This window comes from Chaetodon trifascialis, chromosome 4, assembly GCF_039877785.1.
Source record: "Chaetodon trifascialis isolate fChaTrf1 chromosome 4, fChaTrf1.hap1, whole genome shotgun sequence".
NCBI classification, from domain to species: domain Eukaryota; kingdom Metazoa; phylum Chordata; class Actinopteri; order Chaetodontiformes; family Chaetodontidae; genus Chaetodon; species Chaetodon trifascialis.
The window spans coordinates 7,281,579-7,303,747 of record NC_092059.1 but is presented as its reverse complement, the minus strand read 5'-3'; the positions used below and the strand labels follow the sequence as shown (position 1 = coordinate 7,303,747).

The window sequence follows — 22,169 nt, the reverse complement described above, 5'->3', positions numbered from 1 at the left end:
ACATTTACAGTAGAATTAGAATAAAAATAGAATAGAACATCTGAGTGCCAGGACACTGTTTGATTGTATATTCAAGGAACTGGATGTTGCTCAATCTATATGTAATCATAGGGCGTCGAAGCTTGAAGAACAAAGGGTGCAATACCTCTCCGTATTCTCTCATCTGCATGATGATTGGTCGGAATTTTCAAATGAAGCACACGATTGGTTTAACCATTTGCCAGTCAACGAGATAACATTTCCAATTGGTCGGAAACGACGTTCCTAAACTCACGTGCACGTTCCCTTCCTTGAAGGTGGTGCCAACTAGCTGCCGGTGGGAAGGGTTGTTGTTGTTTGTGCAAAGTACTTAAAAAGTACAAAAACTAGTCTTCTGAAATGGGAACCCGAGATGATGAATACGACTACTTGTTCAAAGGTAATTTCTCCTTTAGGAGTCGATGAATGACAAGCGTTTTCGTCCTTTTTGTAAAAGTTCGATGACAGCAGGACGGACTGAGGAAGTCAACTAAGCCAGCGTTAATGCTAAAGTTAGCTCTACTAGTAGCGAAGTGGCAGTCGGTAACATGATAGCTGTTGACTGTCGGGCAAACCATGTAATCACTATTTTAAGTTAATCTAAGGGTTTGTAATGACACAACACTTCGTCTTTTGGAGTGTAGACCTTAAACTCGCTAATCAATTAGCGAGTCCAGTGATGGCATTTAACGCGTGTCTCCTAGCAGGCTAACGTCAGGTAAATAAGTGGCTAGATAAGTAAGCTAGCTTGCTAACATGGCAGCTACTTGGCCTCGTCAAAAACGATCACCTGAGACGACCGTAAACTCACTTAAAACTCAACGTGTCTCGACAGCTGCCCTCTGTCGCCATAGACAGAAGCTTAATTTTGAGTTTGGTTCACTTTATGAGTTATGAAAAGCCAGGGCTACTTAGCTAACTTGTTGACATCGTTAAACGAACCTAACTGCTGCTTGACATTATTTCTCTGCGCTGCTCCTCATCGCTATCATTTGTCCTCTCAATCACAGTGCAGATAGATGAGATAGATTGATTTCCGTAGGACTTTGATGTGCTAGAAATCACTCTACAACAGAGATGAGGGCACACAAGGAAGCAAAATGCAACGAAAGCCATAATAAACAGTAACAATAAAATTGAGAATAGGAAGTGAACTACAAACTGGGACCTTGCTCTTCTTCTACAGTATGAAATATGCGCCCTACGTTAGTGCCAGTAAGTAAAATTATGAGCTGTGCTGTAAGATGCTGACATTGTGTATAAAATTGAATAAGCCATCTATAGTTATAATCTCCAGAGGCTAAATTTAATGACTTCACAGGGTCCATTGCTGGACATAAGCTTAGAAAGAAGCCATGCTGAGCCCCTTATTTTTTGTAGTGTGGCAGATCATTACTGCAGGCCTGCTGTTGTAATGTTTGTTGTTGTTGTTGATGTTGTTTTTGACTGTATGCATTTTGGTTGCAGTTGTCCTAATTGGAGACTCTGGAGTGGGGAAGAGTAACCTGCTGTCCCGTTTCACAAGAAATGAGTTCAACCTGGAGAGCAAGAGCACCATCGGGGTGGAGTTCGCCACCCGCAGCATTCAGGTGGACGGCAAGACAATAAAGGCTCAGATTTGGGACACAGCTGGACAGGAACGCTACAGAGCGATCACCTCAGCGTGAGTTTGACTTTTCATTTGTTTGCAGTCTTGATAGTCTGGTTATTTGAAGGTGTAATGTGTATGTAAGAATTTTAGTTTAAAACATTCAAAAATCAGCTATTATCAACAGAATTTGAAGAAATAACAGTTTTGATGTTATGTCAAAGAAGTGTAGAAGAAGTGTTGCAGAGATATGGACTGAAGTTTGCACAGTAACCAGCTTGCTCCTGCCCATCCTGTCTCCTAATACCACTTTGTACCCAGTAGTACAATTCAGGCCTCCTGCAAGCAGCAAGTTTGCTAATATTGTGCAAATGTTCTTGCACCTGTTTTCTTTAGTAAACATAAAAATACAATTGCACATCCATCCTGAATACAAGCTTCTCTCTCTCTCTATCAAAATAAGCCTCACTAAATCCGTTTTGGTTTGTCTTTAGATGTAAGAGTTAGACTTAAGATATTCTGGTGCAGCCTTCATCTCGCTGTTCTCCCGGTTCATGGCTTTCCTCTTCTGACCTTGGTGCTGCTTTTCCTGTCATCACACTGGCCTCCGTTGGTCTTGGACCCCGGTCCTGTCAGTCCTCGTCTGGCCCAGTTCGCTGGAAGATTGCTGAGCTTGTTATGTTGCCTGCAGTGCAAACATCAACGCTCCCCCACAGCTCCGAGCTCCCAGTCCAGGCAGACTTTTGTCTAGCTTGTAGGACCACTCGCTGCACGTGCAGCTGTTCTGGTGATATGATGTCCTCTTTGACAGCTGGCCAGTTCTTACATATTATACCTGCAGATTAAGTTAATGTACAGAGAAAAACTGTACCTGTAGTGTTTCTAAAGATGGTTTCCTGAACTTAATTGCATTATGAATATTTTCATGATAGATGTTACAAATTTGCACATTTGTATCCTCTGCTTTGCTCTGCTGCCATCAGGTATTACCGGGGCGCCGTTGGGGCTCTCCTAGTTTACGACATCGCCAAGCACCTGACATACGAGAACGTTGAGCGCTGGCTGAAGGAGCTGAGGGACCACGCTGACAACAACATCGTCATCATGCTGGTGGGAAACAAGAGCGACCTCCGCCACCTCAGGGCGGTGCCCACTGATGAGGCTCGAGCCTTCGCAGGTAAATCCTGGTTGCTGCTGGGAAACAGCTTTGCATTTAAAATAGAGACAAAATAAAGCAGAATTCTGTGTTTGATTGTTTTGTTTTTTTTTAAACACTTTAACCATAATACCTAAACCACTTATTAAAAGAATATCCAGGTAATTATCCAAGCTCTCTTCATTGAAATTGTTTTAATGTGTCAAAACATACTTTGTCTCATCATCCTCAGAAAAGAACACTCTCTCATTTATTGAAACCTCTGCCTTGGACTCCACTAATGTAGAAGAAGCCTTTAAGAACATCCTCACAGGTAGGAAACATGATAAACTATTAAATATAACCTGCAGCTCACTGTAAATCTCCGAGGTCGTGTAATGTGACATTTCAGTGCTTTAACGCTCACTGTTTTCTCTCACAGAAATCTACCGAATCGTGTCTCAGAAGCAGATATCGGACAGATCTGGACATGATGAGTCTCCGGGCAACAACGTAGTGGACATAAGCCTTCCCCCGACCACGGACGGCCAGAGAGGCAGCAAACTCCCTTGCTGCCAGAGTGTGTGACGCTCATGTTGTCTTTTCCTGTCAGTCTTTCCTCTCTTCACCTCTGGTTTACTTCAACTGTCATGCTGCTGTCATCATGATACCCTCATGGGTTCAGAAGTCTCTGACACCAAGACTCTTGTATTTGACATTCCTTTTTGCTGGTTTCTTTTGTCTTTTCTTGGTTTGTTTGTCTTCGTCTAATTTCAGAAGAGCCTGCGTCTAAAAGAAAAAAAAAAAAAAAAAAAAACTTTACAGCCTCATAATAGCCTGGCAAGGGAGGAAGTGTTTGCTATTATGAAGTTGATCTTAAAGCTGTGGTAAACTTTCTTTTTAATTAATAGCCTTTGTGGTCCTATTGACCCGCTCCTGTTGAAGGAGCGGTGAGGGATCAGTAGGACTGTGCGTCAGTACTTCAAGTGGTTTCTACTTGCCTCCTTTTCTCAGCTTGCAAAGATACAGACATGCAACAGTGGAATCCCAATTTCATGTCTGGTTGACCTGATTCTGCCTATCATGCAGTACGCGTGTAGAAGAGGAGATGAGAAGAAGGTACCACTGGAGTATTGATGTGTATTCGGTTTGGAGTTTCTATTTGCCTCTGTAATTTTAATTTTCCTCTTTGAGCCCTGTGCCTCCTGTGGCATGAAATTAGCATGAGCCAGGGACCAGACTGGCTGTGACTGTCTGACTTAATATGGGCAAGTGTGAAACAAACTGTTTTTATTTGTGTGTGAGTGTGTGTGTGTGCGTTAATCTTGGTTCACAGAGATACCAAAGGAGTCGGATGCAATCGTCATCAGTTTTTAGGTTTTCTCACTTTCTCACAAGCGTCCTCAAGGCTGCTAAGATTGCATTTCATTGCTGTATTTGGCAAACCAATCCGGGATATTTGCAAAGAATGTGTCAGGCTAGAAAGCAAAAGTAATGTTAGAAATTTCGCTGTTTGATTTATTGTTTGTGAAATAATGGCATCAGCCTGGATCAAGCCGGGTCAAACGCTCTTTTAGCAGGCTGTCTCAAAATGGAAATCTTTCTTTGCACTTATGTCCAATAATTTCAGCGGAACAAATCGCCATTTATTTTAGAAATACACTCAACATCTTTATAAAGTAACGTTTTCCTCTTGGTTGTAAAGGAAACAGTGTTTGCTGAAAATAAAAAAATGCACTATATGCTTTTGTTTTTGTCTGAAACGCATTCATCTCATGCACTCCATCAACCTTTGCTGTCATTTGAGTGTGATACCTGTTAGCGGGATAAAGATGGGTTCAGTCTGAAACGCTCTTAGTTCGACACTTTCACTCAGCCGCCGTAGCTGCTGTCAGCTCTGAAAGTGGAACTGAAAATCAGAAATGCAAATTGTTCGTATGGTTGACTGACACGTCCTCTTTTCACTCATCTGGTGGAGATGCTTTCATTGTGTGGTTGATTCGATCAATTATGTGTCTTGTGATGCTTCACCTTTCTTCAGAAATACACTGAGGCAGCAGGTATAAACACGTTTTTCTACTTTCACATTACACAGAAAATACTGAAGCATAAATAAACCTAGTCCACGTGACCATATAGCAGACAGACTTTTTTTTTTTTTTCGATAGATTACTCACTCAGTGTACCCAACTTAAATATAAACGGATGGGTGGTGGTGGTATTAGTGGAAATGTTTGTTAGGGCATGCAGGCTCCAGCTGCACTGGAATCCATTTTAAGGCTAGCTTTTTAGATGAATGCCCCTTAAAACTGGATACCTTGGTCTTTGAATTCATCCTCATCCTCTTTACAATATGGACATACCCAGTCATCATTAAGCATAATTAAGAATTGATTATCTAAGATCTACCATTTCTAGGATCGTGACATTTTAAAACTCCTGAAACACAGTCTGTCTTTGAAAGGCTTCTTGCTTCACTTGCAGTGTTCTGTTTTTTTTAAATGTATTATAGAAACCATATGGTCACGGTCTGTTTATTTCTTCTGGCCGTGTTGCGCATGTGATGTTTTCGGTGAACGCCCCTCCCCTGGGCAAGCTGTTGTTATTCTCAATCACCTTTGAAGTGGTCCGGATTGTGTTTTGCACTCGTCTTTCCTGTGCTCTGGGCAGAGGCTCACAGCTGATGATGAGCCTCTGGGGTGTATTTAAAGCGCTGGGAAAACGGAAGCCTGGTCGGCTCTGCGTGATCAGCTGAGGGCTGCTAGCTCACGCGGGGCTCAGTAGCATATTAGCATCTAGCTGGTGGCACTAACCGGTGACCAATGCTGGGAATTCACACGTAACCACCGCGAAAAATGAAGCGATATGGAAAAAGGAGATTATTAGGGCGGTAACGACCGCTGCCGTGAGACGTCTGTTAGAAGAAGACTCGGGGTGAGTAGACATTTTAGCCTCATTTTGACACCAGGGGGACGGCTAGCAGCTAACTGTAGTCTCTGACAGCTAGCAAACGGCACAGCTTTAACTGGCACCAACTGACCGTCTATTTGCTGCACAATGGAAATGGATGTTGAAAAACATAGCAGTAGAGAGAACTTGGACAGCTGGTGTTAATGTTTTAAATATGCCTCTGAAGCACAGCTTTACGCAGGTAATTTATGTCCGAAGGTGGGGTGTTATTATATTGGTACGATAACGTGCAACTCTTTGATCCAGACAATAGTCTGGATCAAAGCTTTAACAGCTGGATGCAGTGATAACAGCTAGGTTACTTTCTCTGCTCGTCAAAGTGAAAATGAAAACGTACTGCTAAATTTCTCAGCTAGCCAAGTACATTTTCATGACATATAATATATATGCAATTAACCGGTGAAAGCCTGTCACTTCTTTAAAATGTCACAAAATTCACATTCGCATGTGTAATGAAGGAGTTTTCCTTTTAAAAGTACATTTATGTTTCTCAGCTGATCAGATGTGACAGTGCATTGTTCTGGTTTATTCCTGTGTTTACACTCAAAAGGCTCAGAAAACAGTAATTAAATAGATTTTGTTGTTGTCTAAGATTTGGGGCTATTCTTTTGTTTATCTGGGGCAGGGATTGTGCCTCTTAATCACCATGATACAGCTATATGTCATCTAAACAATACCAAACAGTAATGTTTTGAACAGTTTTCCATTGATCTGAATGGACTAAGAGGAGGTCATCAATGCGAGGAATGATATCATAAAGTTCAGGCCCTCAGGATTCACCAGATATTTACAATCATGGACAACCAGTCTCACAAAAGCTTTTTCCTTTAACAATCCAAGTGAAAGCAAAATTACTTGATGTTTGGGATATGTTACAAACAGTTGAACAAGGTCAGACTGTTCACTGTGGGGATATTAGATCATTGTGGTTGCAAAAAAAATAAAATGCAGCAACGTAAAACATATAGAAAATAAGCGTATGTCTAGAATATAAGAAGTATGAGGATTTTTATACAGCTGAAACATCTCTGACACAGTCAAGACAGATTATTTCCTTCACAGGTAATTACTGCAGGTCTGTTTTTGTGGATCCAATTAGACCAGGTGTTATTCTGGCACCTGTAACTACCTCTCTTCTTAAGAGTGATTTTCAAATGATTGTAGAGCTTTAAGTATTGTGTTAATTATTTGTGAGAAATAATAAAGCCACAAATAATCACACATGTGAACAAAAGGATTTCTGTGCCATCTGCCATGTTAAACCTCCTGTTTTTGAGAAAAAACAAAAAACAACATATATGGGAGATGCCTCATCATACGTCAGACATTTTGGTTTGAGAGCATCTGCTGTCATGTAATAACTTTGTTACTGTACACTAATTTCCAAACGGCAAGAGAAACGTCCAACAGGCTGCAGCACATTCAGCCGCCTGCATCGTATCTGTAGCGAGGGGTTATCTGAGGGGAGACAGCTGTTTATCAGTCTGCTGCACATCGCACTCGCTGACGAATACGCTCGCTTTCATAATGGATTAGCAGCTGCTTTGGGCAAGTTGGCCTGCCTCCACACTGACAGCTTTCTTGTAAATGACAAAATGTCTTCATAGATAACCTTAGTTATTCTCACATGGCAGGAAATGAATTGCACATTAAACACAATCCCTAACAAGTACTGTGATAACATAAAGTGTACCTCGAACCAGACTGTATTGATAATTATGCAAAATCGTAATATTTTCACAATACTGTTAAAAGTATTACTGTTGGGTACATTTATCTTCTACAGCTAAACAGAATACTGTTACATTTAGCCGTAATGTAGCCTTAAATGTATAATATTCAAAATTTCCACATTAAAGTGTCTAAAAACAACCAGGGGTGCAAGATTGTATCAAATGGAAAAGGGAAAATAAGTACCACTTCCTTTTGTGATACATTATTGATATACTGGTTCCAGATATTGATACTTTATTAGAACATGTGGGCAATCTAAATGGATTTCCATGCCAATTTGACTTAACCAGACATGGACAAGCAGCAGTCTGTGTGTGTGTGTGTGTGTGTGTGTGTGTGTGTGTGTGTGTGTGTGTGTGTGTGTGTGTGTGTGTGTGTGTGTGTGTGTGTGTGTGTGTGTGTGTGTGTGTGTGTGTGTGTGTGTGTGTGTGTGTGTGTGTGTGTGTGTGTGTGTGTGTGTGTGTGTGTGTGTGTGTGTGTGTGTGTGTGTGTGTGTGTGTGTGCGCGTGTGTGTGTGTGCGTGCGCGCGCTAAAGAGGCACTAAGCTCTGTGCATTTTTTTGTGCATTGTTTCATCTCTGGCAAACTGGCATCATATTACATTGAATAAACACATAATTCCTATTTTTTGCTTTTAAGGGGCAGGAAGACATTTGAGCTAACTCTATCACAGCGTGATGTATTGTGATAACCCAAACCACAGACATCAGACAGACAGATAGATATCTACAAATGTCACAAATTTGATATATCGGTGTACAGTATCTCTTAACTCTGTTATATTTTGTTTTTGAGGCAGCATGCAGATAGTATCAGCTTGCTTCAGTGTATTATTACGAGTATTGTAATTGTATACTAACATCCTGTAAAATCATGTTACTGCGTATTAGTGGATTATAACTGATGTATCAGTGTGTAAAGATCACTTTAATGTTGCAGCTGGTAAAGTCAGGGATAATTTTAGCTTCAGTACATTTTGCTAGACAGCTTGATGTGTAATAATGAATCATCCTTTGTTGATGATATTTTGTATTAAGAATCTGAATCTGTGGAGCATGCCAGAGCCAGTCTGCAACCTTTCTTGCATGTTATGTAAAGTAGCTAAAGCTGGAAAATAAATTTGAGTAAAAAAAAGTGCAACATATGTCTCTGATATGTTGTGAAGAAGTATAAAGTAACATAAAATGGACTTACTCCACATGGTCCAAGTGCCTCAAAGTTCAACTAAAGTACAATACTTCAGTCAAAGTATTTCCTCACTCTGCATCACTGATGTTGATCAAATAAAAATGAATTCATTCTCTGTCTGTCTTCCTCTTTTTGTAGAAACGAACCATTCTCAGCCTGTGAAGAGCAGTTTGTGCTTCCTGCTCCCAAAGTCAACGTCCACCTCTGACCTTTTACACCCTCACCCCCACCTCTGAGGCCACCGTTACCATGACGACAGGGGGCTGCTGCCACCTGCCTGGCTCTCTGTGCGACTGCTCGAGCAGCGCTGGCCTGTGGAAGAGCGTGGAGGAGGCGGGCGGCGACGGATGCCAGGCGCTCTACGTCACCCAGGTCACAGCTATCGATGGACGGCTGCTCTCCTCCGTGCTCAAACCCATGGCCACGCAAAGGTGAGGCTCACTTACACTCACGCTGTCAGGGAGGAAGTAATAAACATGAACGGATCCACAGTGGTGCAGCTGCGGACGTACTCATTCATTCATCTCACAGCAGACCTCTTGACTCGTCATTGCAGGAGACGCACAGGCGTCGCTGTATTTTAACGATGGCTCTGTTCTATTCAAGGGTCTCAGTAAGTCATGACAGTGAGGCTGCATGCACAACACCAGGACCCCAACACTGGAGCAGCTAAATGGAATTCAGCCATCATGAATTTTATTATCCAGCTTTTTAACACATTTAAATAGAACTTAATGACATCTTACACCATACTTGGATTATATTTCTAATACACTAAAGTATACTACTTTTTGACCCTATTCCTACAGTAACATCTCAAAATGACCTCTGTGGGGAAAAAAAAAACTACTGTTTGTATTATATATGTGTTGACTGAATCGTATTGTGGACGTTATGGTTCCTTTTCATGCATTGGCTTCCTTACCTAACTGCCTTCATTTTGAACTTCATCTAAAAATGATTTTCTTCTGAGTGCTCTGTATTTATTGTAGCCTCTCGGCTCTGTCTCCTCATCTACATTTGGTTGTGATCCGTTTCTGAACTTTCAACAGTTTCAGAGTTGTAAGACTGTGTGAGTAATGTGATTCTAACTTTGTTCCGCTTCAAAATGATTAATGTGGAGTTCGTGCCTGCACGACTCAGCCTCCGTACTGTACATCGTACCTGTGTTCTGCTGATAAACAAGTGAACCTGATGAAGCAGATACAAAATGCTTTGCTCACTTTTCCACTTGCAGAAAAGCTTAAATATATCCAATAATTCTGAGCTGTGCTGCGAGCTCCTTCTGCATTTTAACACCATAACTGCATTCGCTGAAAAGCTGTTACAGAACTGATTCAGGTCTTTTTCTATTTTATCTCAGTGATGGTCCCATCTGCCGTATTTGCCACGAAGGAAGCAGCAGCGAGGGTCTCCTGTCTCCATGCGACTGCACAGGGACCCTGGGCACGGTTCACAAGAGCTGCTTGGAGAAGTGGCTGTCGTCTTCCAACACCAGCTACTGCGAGCTCTGCCACACGGAGTTCAGCATCGAGCGGCGGCCGAGGCCCCTCACAGAGGTAACAAAGGTCAATGCCCTTTGCCTTGTCTGCACCAATCTTTCTGCTTATCTGTTGTTTTATTTTATGTGGCTGGGCTGCGGTGTGTGTGTGTGTGTGTGTGTGTGTGTGTGTGTGTGTGTGTGTGTGTGTGTGTGTGTGTGTGTGTGTGTGTGTGTGTGTGTGTGTGTGTGTGTGTGTGTGTGTGTGTGTGTGTGTGTGTGTGTGTGTGTGTGTGTGTGTGTGTGCGCGTGCGCGCAGTATATAAATGTGTGGAGGAGAAGTAGCTTTTTTTTTTCATCTTTCTGCTTGCTTGCTATTGTAAGTGTGTCTTTTCTGTTCTTGCTTGACTTGAGGTTTCTCTTCTACCTGTCAAACCAACTCCCCATTGCCTCTCTTTAACATGTGCATATTCCCCCTCTTTTCAATTTTTCTGTCGCCTGCCTCTTATTCCACAGTGGCTGCGGGACCCCGGCCCTCGTAACGAGAAGAGGACGCTGTTCTGTGACATGGTGTGCTTCCTGTTCATCACGCCCCTGGCAGCTATTTCGGGCTGGCTGTGCCTGAGGGGCGCTCAGGACCACCTTCAGCTGGGGAGCTGGCTGCAGGCCGTGGGCCTCATAGCCCTCACCATCGCCCTCTTCACCATCTATGTCCTGTGGACCCTGGTAAAAACATTCACACACAGATTAGATTGTACTCTTGTTGTACACATCTTTAGAATCACCTGCTAATTTGCCACAAACATAATTTTAAGTGCATGTTCTAAATAAGCCAAATTTCAGGTTCGTAACTGACCTCCTCTTTCCGTCTCCTCCCTGGTTGTCTGTTCAGGTGTCTTTCCGCTACCACTGTCAGCTCTACTCTGAGTGGAGGAGAACAAATCAGAAAGTACGGCTGCTCATTCCTGAAGCCAAGGAGTCTAACTCTTCCCAGCATTCCTTGCTCTCTACCAAACTGATGAAGAAGTCTGCCAGTGAGAGTATAGTATGAGACCAAATGGAGACAGTTGATGATAATGGCATCTCTTATGTGCGGGGGCTGATTGTCGATGCCCTGCCAGCTGGCCTTTACAGAAGCATTTGTGGGCTTTTTTTGTTACTTTTTTCCAAGAAAAAAAAATCGTTTGCCCCATCAGTACTTCATCTGTACTTCAGTAGATCACATCATTTTTTTCAGTCTGTCCTCCAGTGGGTGCAAAAATGAGCACATTTAGATGGAGTCTGTCTGTCCTCATGCTGGGTGTTGACCAAGCTTATGCAAAGGCACTGACGGATGGAACAGCACATGCAGATGTGCAGAGACAGTTATGCGGAAACAGCCTCCTCATCATCATCACGGATACGACGATAAGTTTAGATGACAGTGACAGTCGAATAAGAAATGACCAAATTAAGTTTTAGAGGACTGTGAGATGTTCTAATGGTTGTTCTGCTTCATTTCAACAACCCATCTATGACTGCAGAGTGTAGCCAGTCCGTTCATTGTTGTGCTGCAGTAATGAGCTTGTGGACACGCGTCCTGTCTGGACCCTCACCCACACAGGCTTTGCATTCTGCCCACTGAGGAGTTCTGTCGAGCCATCGTTGTGTGATCCCACCTCAATCTGCAAAGGAAAAATGAAAAGTTTAGATGCTTGATTTCTTTACATTTCACAGTCCAGATGCCAGTATTCAGTCTGAAATGAAGCTTTTCATTTTAGCACAAGCCTGCTGGACTTATTTAAAGGGTTTTTTTTAAACTGCGTCTCTTTTTACATCTCATCCGAGAACGGATGGCAGCATAGCGTTAGCAAAGCCAGAGATTGTGCAATAAAACGCTGTGGACATGGAGGTCTTCACAGTACACGAGGAGACCTCTACCAACATGCACAGTTATGCATGCAAGCACTGTTAATAACTTTTGGGGATTTTCTTTTGTTTCTTTTGAAGTGTCATTGTATTGTCAAAATGATTTTGTGGTTTAAAAAACCTGAACTTTACTATTCCTACTGAAGTAGGGTTTAACAGTGTCCTCATAGAGGTCTTTGTTTTATCAGCACTTAGCAAGTAGGCCTCATACAGGTCGATAGAAAACTCCATCAAAATGGCTTTCAGAGCAACGTCTCCACAGGTGTTGTTGGGTGGCTGATGCATTGTACTAAAGCGTCCCTCTAATTATCAGTTCAAGCATTTCATTACAGCTGTGAATGTGTGCAGGTCCCATTATTACACCAAGAATCAGGGATACAGAAACTTCCTGCAAGCATCGATCACTCAAGTCATGCTCAGCATCAGCATCTCTGATCTGATGGAAGACAAAAACTCTCAGTGCTGCTTTTTAGAGCTTCTAACGCGAACCTTACCCACCAACAGTGACTTTGACGGTGGGTACAATATGCAAGCACCACTAAGGCTTAATGTGACTCCAGCTTTGTTTTGTCTTTGATTTCAAGGAAGCCGCTAGACGCTCACATGCTCTGTCTAAGTCCATTTGGTGGATGTCATTGTTCTGTGGCTGCAGACTTGCCCTCATCGTGTTCTGACGTTACTGAGCAGACTCATTCGGGGCTGGATGCTCTGGTTGTTGGTGAGAGTAGAAGAAATTCACCTCTCTTTTGTACATAGCTTGGTGGCTGTTAATCAGCCAGTCAGAAAAGACAGTCTGCCTGGTTTGCTGCTTGATTGCACTTCATTTAGGTGATGGGAGACGGTTAATTGCACTTGAAGCCACTGTGGCCTGTTCACAGTAAGATAAGCCTGACGAATACTCCAGCAACACATGGATCACTGGGAATCATTTTATGTAGGACCAACATAATCCATCCTGTGTTAAGCCTACAAAGAGGATGACTGTGCAGACCGTTTCATTTCTAACTTTGCAATTATGTGCAGCACAATGAAGACTAGTCTAAAGCCAGACTGGTTGATTAGCATTCATTTAATGACTAAACTTGAGTTCAAAGACCACAGTTATTGGCTTCTGCATTTGGTTCTCTGTTCAGTGGAATGATGTTTGTATTTTTTATTAGTGCGTGGTCATGCTATTGATTATCATGCTGATTGTGGTTTGTCCAGAGGCATTCAGTATTGCATCGTAAACACATAGAGTACATCAGAGTCTCAATCACCTCAGAAGATTTTGGTCATTGGCTGTCAGTAAGCGTCAGGAGGAATTCATTTTCTCTTCCTGCGCTCTGAAGTTTCGTGCGACACAAACCTTGTGGAAGTGAAGCAGCTCATTGGGGTTGCTGTAAACAGTCAGGGTGCATCTCAGTAGTGCTGTTTGATGGGAAATTGACACCAGCTATAAGGCTGTGTTGAGCAGCCATCTTTTTTTTTTTTTTTTTTTTTTTAATAAAAATCTGCTGTATCTGCTTGACCGTTAACAGTGTGACCAGTGGCTCTAAGAGTTATTCCTCGCCGCGGCTTTTTGTCCTTACTAACATCAGTACCGTCAGCTCCTGGTGGGTTGTCCCACATACTGCCCCAGTTAATCGTTTGTTTGTGTTTTTAACCGGTCTCAGAACAAAGGATTATATCCTGCAGTACTGCGATGCACCCGGGGGGCCTTTACAAGCTTATGAGTCATTTGATCATCCGTGTGTTTACTGTTTGTCATGATCGAGGCTTTACTCCGGTCAGCTGGGGCTGACGCCGATTTGAAGATGTCTGACTCGATGATAGTTCATTTACAGTATTCAGAGTGTGTACAAAGGTGCCCACAAAGTATGCAACACTGCTCCTTCCTGGGCCACCTGTGTGTTCATGAAGCAGATCCTCGTGTCTCCAAAGAGTTTTAAGGTGTTCTTACACTCTAACCGTTGTTTTAGTTATGTTATTTTATAGCTTCCACAATCCAAATCCAGAAAGGGATTTTAAATCATTGTTTTCTTTGTTGTTTGTTCCACAAATAAACATGTAAATGTTAAGGTCACTTATGTTGCATATCATTTTTGTAATCTTTTAATCCTACATGTCTTTTTTTTGGGGGGGGGGGGGGTGTTGATTTGGATTTATGTTGCAATTCTTCAGTATTCACATTTTTAAATACTACAATGTTTATGGTGTGCTGTGGGAAAAAAAGATGTTTTCACCAAAATACTGGTACCTGCAATCAGCCAAGAATTGTTTGCAAAGCAAATAAAACATGAGGATAAATTGTGGGTGAACATTCATTCAGGTGGTTTGTTTTCTTGCGTTGATAGCTGTTGATAATCACTATTTTCGGTCTGATACAGCTGTTTACAGATCATCCTCTTAGTCCAGCGAGGATGAGATGTCATTACTGTAAGGCTGTTTTTGACCACAGCTGTATGCGCCCGTTAATCCTCGTGAAAAACAACTGTCGATGTCAAGTTTTGCTGCTGTGGAGTCTCCTCCGTCCAAACGTAAGCAGCTTAGATAGAAAAACACTAGTCCAAAATATTCCATATGCTGTCTTTGAACAGTCACTGTCCTCCAGGAAGGTAAAAACACTAGAAATGTGTGACTGTTCTCAGCGGGTATTAATGTCATTAAGTGACTTTATCTGCCTGCACACTGATCTTCTGTCACTCAGCGACAGATGTACACACTGATTAACTGCTGCATCACAGTGTGGTGTATTGTTCCGTATCCTTGAAACTGGCATCCTGGCGTCTCTGGATTTACTCATTCATGTTCCAAATTTAAGGCTGTTTTTGACAGGAAACTCACCTCAACTGGATAAAATAAGACTCAGCTCTTTACTTAAAAACAAAACTTGACAGCAGTAGTAGTACTGAGATCTTTTACTGAAGTAAAAGCAATACAACAGTATAAAAACGCTCCATTTCAAGTAAAGGTCATGCATTCAAAAGTTGAATTATTGTAAGCAAAATGTACTCAAAGTATCAAAAGTACTCATCTATCATATGGACATTATTGGATTCCATTAAGTTTTACTTACATATTAACACGTAAGCAGCATTTTAATGTTTTCAAGGTGAGGCTAATTTTACCTTCTTTATACACTTATTGGGTAGTTTAATTTGTAACAGTCATATTTCATAAACTGATCATGTTTTATAAGTAAAATCTCGATGAGAAATGTAACTGGTATCTATTGCTGTTAGATAAATGTAGTGGAGTAACAAGTATGATGTTTCCTTTTGAGTAGAGGCAATTAAATAAAGTATACAAGTAAGTACTGAGTAAATGTATTTAGATACTGGAAAACATGGCTCTTCTCCAAATGAGATAAAATATAATTTTCACCAAGAATATTTCAACACAACATGCTGCTTTTGTCAAGAATTTTATTGTAAATTTATACAGTTCTTATTTTTAAAGTAAAACAATGACAACTTAAGCCAAATATTCTTCAATAAATACATAATGAGGATATTTTTGGCATGATAACTTATCTGATGTAAGAAGAAAGTTAGAAGAACCACACTGTCAGAGTAATACTGCTTCACCAGGTTGGAGTAACTGCCTGTAGTTTATTTACACAGCACCATCTAGTGGTAACCACTGAAATGTATTCCACAACCTCCCTGTTCAGTTCAGTTCACACAACTTCACAGGCTTCATTAAGACAGCGATGACCGCCTCGTTCCTGCATTGCAGGAACCTTCACATTTACTCCATGAACGACTCGACCAAGTGACATAAAGGCTTCTCGAAGTTTTCTTTCATGGCAGAAGAGAAGAGCATGAATGAGTTCAAAAGTCCTATATAAAACAGGATGAAAGGCAGAAAGAAAGGACAGAGTGACGAGGGAGTTGGCCGTGAGCAGAGCGACAGGAGCAAAAAAAGTGCATGGGTGATGAGGAGGAGGAGGAGGAGTGTCGTGGAGCGTCACAGGCTCTGGCAGCACTGGAGTTTGTTGCCCTTCTGCCCGTCAGTGGTTGGGGGGACACTTATGTCCACTACGTTGTTGCCTGGCGACTCGTCGTGTGCAGATCTGTCCGCTATCTGCTTCTGCGACACAATGCGGTAGATTTCTGTTCGGGAACGTTGAGAAAGAAAAACAGAGTGAGGCTCTGGATTTGTTCTAACTTCTTGAATTTTGCTGTGGCACTGATTTACATCGTGTATTATACTGTAAATGTAAATGATAGATATGCAGCACTGATTATGTTCAGATGCACACTAAGCTTCCACTATTTTCCAAAATGACCATATTCAGAATTTGATACGGTCATGTAAACATCATACTTCAGGTGGATTTTCCAAATTAAGCCTCATTACAAATGAAGCATCGTTCAATTAAGACGATATTATTCAGGTTTTAGTAGCATTACTTGGATGTATATACATCACATTCAGAATATGCATTTCAACTGGGTTTTTTTTTGTTTTTCCACAGTTTGCAGCCTCTTGTCCATTTATGATCAACTCTGTATGTTGCCTGGCCATCGGCTTGCAAGTCTGGGACAGACGAGCATGCACAAAGGAAAGGGCCACATTTCTGGTCAGAAGGAGAAACACACCTACTTTTAAACATTATGAAAGAGTTAAATATCAGCAGGTTTTTGGATATGCGCCAGTATCGCAACAACCGGCAACATTGGTGGTTGAACAAATGAAAGAGGGAGGCTGTGTTCATTAGTCGTCGGATGCGCAGCTGCATGTAAATGGGATTATTCATTGTCATTAGCCATGTAAACAGCTTAGTAGGAGTTGTCTTTTTTGGAGTAAGGCCAAAAAACTGACTATTCTGTGCATGTAAACAAACTCACTGAGATCTTCAGATCATGTGAGATGCTGCCCTGGCATTGCTCTTCATACCTGTTAAAATGTTCTTGAATGCTTCTTCTACATTTGTAGAGTCCAACGCTGATGTCTCAATAAATGACAGAGTGTTCTTTTCTAAAGTGGGAAGACAATAAAAATGCATTTAAACATGTGCAAAGTTTAGCATTTTATGGATTACATGACTGGCTTGGCTTGCTTGATGATTCACCTGCGAAGGCTCGAGCCTCATCAGTGGGCACCGCCCTGAGGTGGCGGAGGTCGCTCTTGTTTCCCACCAGCATGATGACGATGTTGTTGTCAGCGTGGTCCCTCAGCTCCTTCAGCCAGCGCTCAACATTCTCGTAGGTCAGGTGCTTGGCGATGTCGTAAACTAGGAGAGCCCCAACGGCGCCCCGGTAATACCTGGTGACGGCATAAACCGGATGAATACTGCAACTACACTGTCTTCATCCATATAAGCCAGTTTAAACACACAGGAAATACCCACGCTGAGGTGATCGCTCTGTAGCGTTCCTGTCCAGCCGTGTCCCAAATCTGAGCCTTTATCGTCTTGCCATCCACCTGAATGCTGCGGGTGGCGAACTCCACCCCGATGGTGCTCTTGCTCTCCAGGTTGAACTCATTTCTTGTGAAGCGGGACAGCAGGTTACTCTTCCCCACTCCAGAGTCTCCGATTAAAACAACTGGAACCAGAGGTTGACCGCAGAATTACAAACACGGTAGCAAAATGTTCTTAACACCTCTCAGTTGAAGATGCTCTATAGTCGGGTCATCATTCAGTCAGGGCCATTACAGTGGAAGTAAAAGTGCTGACTTGTCTTCTTTCTGTACTGACAAAACCTTATCAGACTTTGCCCAGCTGGGAGTTAAGCAGGAAAAAGCTGCCAAAACCTGCTCTCTTTGAAATCTGACTCGACAGTTTCTCAGGGCCTCTGTTCCTGTGTCTGTTGTTACAAGTCATCAGTATCTCCAAGCTGCCACACCAGACATGGCCCTCTTTTTCTACTGTTATTTAATACTATGCTTACAAGAGAGATGTGACAAAGTATATATGTGTTTCCATTTCCTCTTCAGTAAACTGTCTAATCATTAAAATCCATGCATCCAAACCTCAGTCAATGATTTGACACTCAATGGGCAACGTAACCCAATCTCTCTCCTGTTAACTCTTAAGGTCCTTGGCTCATCATTGTGACTGATCTATCTGATATAGGGTTAAGAAAAGTATGAAACTATCAAGATATGCACAAAATTATTATCATCACTATCATTTACAATAACCCTTAAAGGATTGAAAACAGAAGGCTTTTTTGGCTGAACAAATGCGTGCTATGTCCTGACAGACATGTAACTTGAAATATGTTTCAATAACACTTTCAACAACAGCCAGAAGTCAATACTGCAGATGAGCAAATACACATGGTGCAATAACCACAATAGCGCTGTAACCCTAATCTGACGTTAGAAACCTCTGCAGGCTGAAATGAACAGTGAGTTTCTCATCTTTTGACATCCCACACATCTGACCAGTGTAACTTAGTTAAGCATATCATGTGATTCATGCTGTGGTGGAGAGCTGCAACATAACAACACAATAATAAGCAGATCCTTATTCAGAAAAATGCCACCTCATTTGCGATCGCAAGGTCAGCAGCATGTTATCAGGGAACTGGATTCCAAGGTGTAAAAGGACCATGTGACCAGTGCCTCAGTGGTCCAGTCAGGACAAATCTGATGGCTTGGTATGAGAATATGCCCTTAGCCATCAAAGGCTGATGTGAACCTGGTGCGGTTGCCAAACAGGAAATCAATGCCATGCTATCGTTTCCTCTTTATTCCTTCATAAAGCAGTGAGTGTCCTCCCGCAGACGACAGGTTTACACCGCTGCATGGCACAACCACCACAAAGGAAACTCTTGTTTCCTTTGTATCTTATTTCATCAGACAGTCTAAAGAAAATAAGCCACTGTTGGTGCTCCTGTTAAGATATCTTGGCTTTAAAGTGTGCTTATAAGTAAGGGCAACTTCTCTTCGATGATAATAAAGTTGAATTTCATTATGGTTAATGGAATCGCTCCGCCCGTTAAAACAGCTACTAGCTTGCTTATAGGGCTAACTCACCCTACGCCCTACTTTCTGTAAAACCCAAATACAGGTGATTTGCGGTCAACCTTGACATAAATAAAAGCGCCAACACATCTTACGTGAAAGTAAACACGGGGGTAATTCGATATGACGAGTCTGAAAACACGCTAGCAACGCTCTAGCTACGAAAACAGTCTGGCTAGCTACCGTTAGCTGCCACCACCAGCTGGTGTCAAACCTGAGCACTGACGTTAGCATGCTAACCTACGCTCCTTTCTTTGCTAGGTAACGACAAACAAGGTTACCTATAAGCAGTTTCGGGTCCGCTTACCTTTGAATAAGAAATCATACTCGTCGTCTCTGTTCCCCATTGTTGGTACAGTCACCTTTCCGAGATTGCGGTGATGACAGTGAAGTACTTTCCCTGCCCTACCCACGGTGCTGTGCCAAGATGACAGGAGACAATGCGCACATTGCGTAGAAGAGCAGTGCCGCTGACAGGGAGATACGCCAACGGCGCACCGTCACGTGACTTACCAGTATGAAGCCTCAGGCTAAATAACAACAATCCTAATCATCATGAACAAGATCATAATTATGATCATAATCATAATAGGAATCATAAATCATTATGTCTTTTTTGTTTGTGTACATGTCTACAAAGGGATAAACTGAGAACTAATGTTTCCACATTGGCACTATCTAGCTATAAAACTGTATGATACAGAACACCGAGTATGCTTCTTATAAATAATAATAATGACTAAAACTGAAAAAAAGCCTTGTCAGTTTTCATTATATTAATTGATTTCATCATATTCTGGTTGAGATTGCATGTCAACATTATTATTCAAAGGTTGTCATTTAAAAATATATGAATATATATCTGACACACAAAAGATGTTTTTATTATGCAGGAGAGTTCCTCCTTAACCTATTACATATAAGTAGTTTGACAAAACAATGCAACTGAAGGTCCACACATCAGCTTTTTCTAAAGCTTTCACAACATCTTTAACACAGATGAGAAATCCTATAAAAAAAAAAAAAACAGCATAAACTGCAGACTTTCTTCCAAAAATGAGACATGATGCAACTGAAAGCTACCAGGTGGACCTTGTGCTGGGATTGCTTTGGCAAACTTTATTTCTATTGTTTATAGTAAATAAACTTAAAAAAAGAGCGAAGAGTCAGCATAGTAAAAAGAGTATTTTTACATTCATAAGTTAAACACTGTTGAGCTGACTACACGGCTCTGCTTGCGATACTAATGTTTTCTGCATTAATTTGTCTTAAAAGGTTACTTGACAAACTGACATAAAAAATAAATACTGATGGAGTCATTTCCTACCAGGCCAGAGACACACAGATTCCAGCTGTGTCTTCATCCACATCCTCTGCTGAAGTGAAGAGCTTCATTTCTGGACATTACAGTATGTTCATGGTCAGGACGCTGTGGAGGGCTCGAGGTGGTTTATATCGCAGGTGATGGCTGACCTAGACGGATAGACACAGAGTTAAAACAATCACAAAAAGAAACATTTTAGTGAAAAGATTTATACATGATCTTTGATGAAGCTGGCAGTGATTGGCTCTTCAGCATCTTTCTCACACATTTAACCAGACTGCTGAGACACACGCTCCATGAGAAAATAAAAACATCTCTGTGATGTATTTCAAGTAATCTGATGCATGACAAACCTTGGCCCATGATACATTTACTGCTGCACAGACGAGTTACTGTGGCAAGTATTTAGGCAGCAAAACAAATGAAAGGTAAATCAGAAGAAATGCCCTTCTTTGCAACGTGCAATGGAAATGCAAACTCCAAAACTATTTACTCAAACACCTCTCAGTGTAAAACAATACACTTCACCAGGAGCTTAATCTCCCTAAAATATGGCCACAGAGCTGAAGCGTCGAACATTTTAACTTTGGTAAAAGTAAACTGACAATGATGCATTTGATGGGTTACTGGCTGATAAAGCAAGTTCCTCTTAATAACCAGCAGAGGGAGCCACCATCTCTGCCTCCTGACACCGTGGTGGAAGAAGTATTCAGATCCTTCATTCAAGTAAAAGTACTAATACCACAATATTAGTAAAAATCCTGTAGTTAAATGTTACTTAAGTACAAATATGTAAATTAAATTGTAATATTATTTGTCATGCATTAATGTAAAAGCATGATTTTACTGCTTTAGTTGGCTGATGTGGGGTCAAATTTTAACTACTTTTATGACTGCAGTGAATGATCATTTTCATCAAAATTAATCAGCTGATTTTTGATTAATCAATTGAATGTCTGGTTTTAAAATAAAAATAAAAAACTGTGAGAGATGCTGTCACAATTACACAGAAGACAACGTGTCCAAGAGTAAAGATCTCAAAATTACAAAATTGAAGTAATTCAAAAGAAGAAAATCTCATCTCATTTATGAAGCTGGAACCATAAACTGTTTTTGCATGAAAACTGGCTTTAGTTATAAAAACAGATAAGTTTGTAGAGAAAATCAGGGTTTTGACAATCGATAATGGACAAATTATTTCAGCTGTCAAATAACTGTACTGGAGGACAAGGTCAAATATTTCCCTCTGAACTGTAGAGGAGCAGAGGTAGAAAGTGGCAGGAAAAACACTGAAGTACAAGTACCTGAAATTTGTACTCAAGTACAGTATTTGAGTAAATGTACTTACTTACATTCAACCACTGAGTATATTAAATGTAAGTTAAATTTTAGAAAATTAGCAGGACCTGCTCTAAAGCTTCTGTTAGCACCCTCAACAGCAACGTAAGCTCAAACAAGTGAAATGTTTTTAGGATGCAGCAACTCGACGACGCCATTTTGAAAGTTTTCGCTGAAAACGCGCTCGCGCAGTTGTAGTTAACGGAAGTGTTTGACACGTACCGCGAGCCTGTTTTGCCAGTTCTTATCCATCATAAAACCCGTGAACACATTAAATCGCACGCTGGGCTTAGTTTCAGGCCTACAGGCAGGTGATTTCCTCTCATGAGTAACACAGCGTCCGTCCCACCTGTACCTATTTTAACAACACCCGCCCACTTCGCGCGTTGACCAATCAGCGGAGCTGACGTCTTGACAGACGCGTTTTCCTCACTTATACAGGTAAGCTCCAGTTGGGACCGAGCAGAGCGTGCTGATCTGTAGATGAGTAAATCTACTCCAGTCTCAGTCAGATTTGTTTGTATATT

The 22,169-nt window shown here is 41.5% G+C and overlaps 3 protein-coding genes across 3 annotated transcripts; 2 read left to right on the top strand and 1 right to left on the bottom strand.

Annotated features, from left to right (window-relative positions):
* The first annotated feature begins 292 nt into the window (after positions 1-292).
* LOC139330211 (ras-related protein Rab-11B-like) lies at positions 293-4,481 on the top strand. The gene is made up of 5 exons (XM_070960984.1): positions 293-418; positions 1,486-1,681; positions 2,590-2,783; positions 2,995-3,075; positions 3,184-4,481. Exons 1-5 carry the CDS (start codon positions 379-381, stop codon positions 3,327-3,329), a joined length of 657 nt encoding a protein of 218 aa, XP_070817085.1. The 5' UTR covers positions 293-378; the 3' UTR covers positions 3,330-4,481.
* Positions 4,482-5,306: 825 nt separating this feature from the next.
* marchf2 (membrane-associated ring finger (C3HC4) 2) lies at positions 5,307-13,985 on the top strand. The gene is made up of 5 exons (XM_070960435.1): positions 5,307-5,675; positions 8,771-9,063; positions 9,996-10,191; positions 10,629-10,838; positions 11,005-13,985. Exons 2-5 carry the CDS (start codon positions 8,882-8,884, stop codon positions 11,161-11,163), a joined length of 747 nt encoding a protein of 248 aa, XP_070816536.1. The 5' UTR covers positions 5,307-5,675; positions 8,771-8,881; the 3' UTR covers positions 11,164-13,985.
* Positions 13,986-15,410: 1,425 nt separating this feature from the next.
* On the bottom strand, positions 15,411-19,440 carry LOC139329856 (ras-related protein Rab-11B). Its single transcript, XM_070960436.1, has 5 exons — positions 19,288-19,440; positions 17,359-17,554; positions 17,080-17,273; positions 16,905-16,985; positions 15,411-16,117 (listed from the first exon to the last, which is right to left on the bottom strand). The coding sequence occupies exons 1-5, from the start codon at positions 19,325-19,327 to the stop codon at positions 15,972-15,974; spliced, it is 657 nt and encodes a 218-aa protein (XP_070816537.1). The 5' UTR covers positions 19,328-19,440; the 3' UTR covers positions 15,411-15,971.
* Between the last annotated feature and the right edge of the window lie 2,729 nt (positions 19,441-22,169).

Bases quoted from the DNA above. Each gene is read 5' to 3' on its own strand.
- LOC139329856 (XM_070960436.1), bottom strand. From the start codon at position 19,327: ATGGGGAACAGAGACGACGAGTATGATTTCTTATTCAAAG. The intron at 17,555-19,287 runs GTAAGCGGACCC...CTCTGGTTCCAG, and splicing joins GTATGATTTCTTATTCAAAG to TTGTTTTAATCGGAGACTCT. The intron at 16,118-16,904 runs GTATGAAGAGCA...GTTCCCGAACAG, and splicing joins ATTCAAGAACATTTTAACAG to AAATCTACCGCATTGTGTCG.
- LOC139330211 (XM_070960984.1), top strand. From the start codon at position 379: ATGGGAACCCGAGATGATGAATACGACTACTTGTTCAAAG. The intron at 419-1,485 runs GTAATTTCTCCT...TTTTGGTTGCAG, and splicing joins ATACGACTACTTGTTCAAAG to TTGTCCTAATTGGAGACTCT. The intron at 1,682-2,589 runs GTGAGTTTGACT...TGCTGCCATCAG, and splicing joins TACAGAGCGATCACCTCAGC to GTATTACCGGGGCGCCGTTG.
- marchf2 (XM_070960435.1), top strand. From the start codon at position 8,882: ATGACGACAGGGGGCTGCTGCCACCTGCCTGGCTCTCTGTGCGACTGC. The intron at 9,064-9,995 runs GTGAGGCTCACT...ATTTTATCTCAG, and splicing joins AAACCCATGGCCACGCAAAG to TGATGGTCCCATCTGCCGTA. The intron at 10,839-11,004 runs GTAAAAACATTC...TTGTCTGTTCAG, and splicing joins TCTATGTCCTGTGGACCCTG to GTGTCTTTCCGCTACCACTG.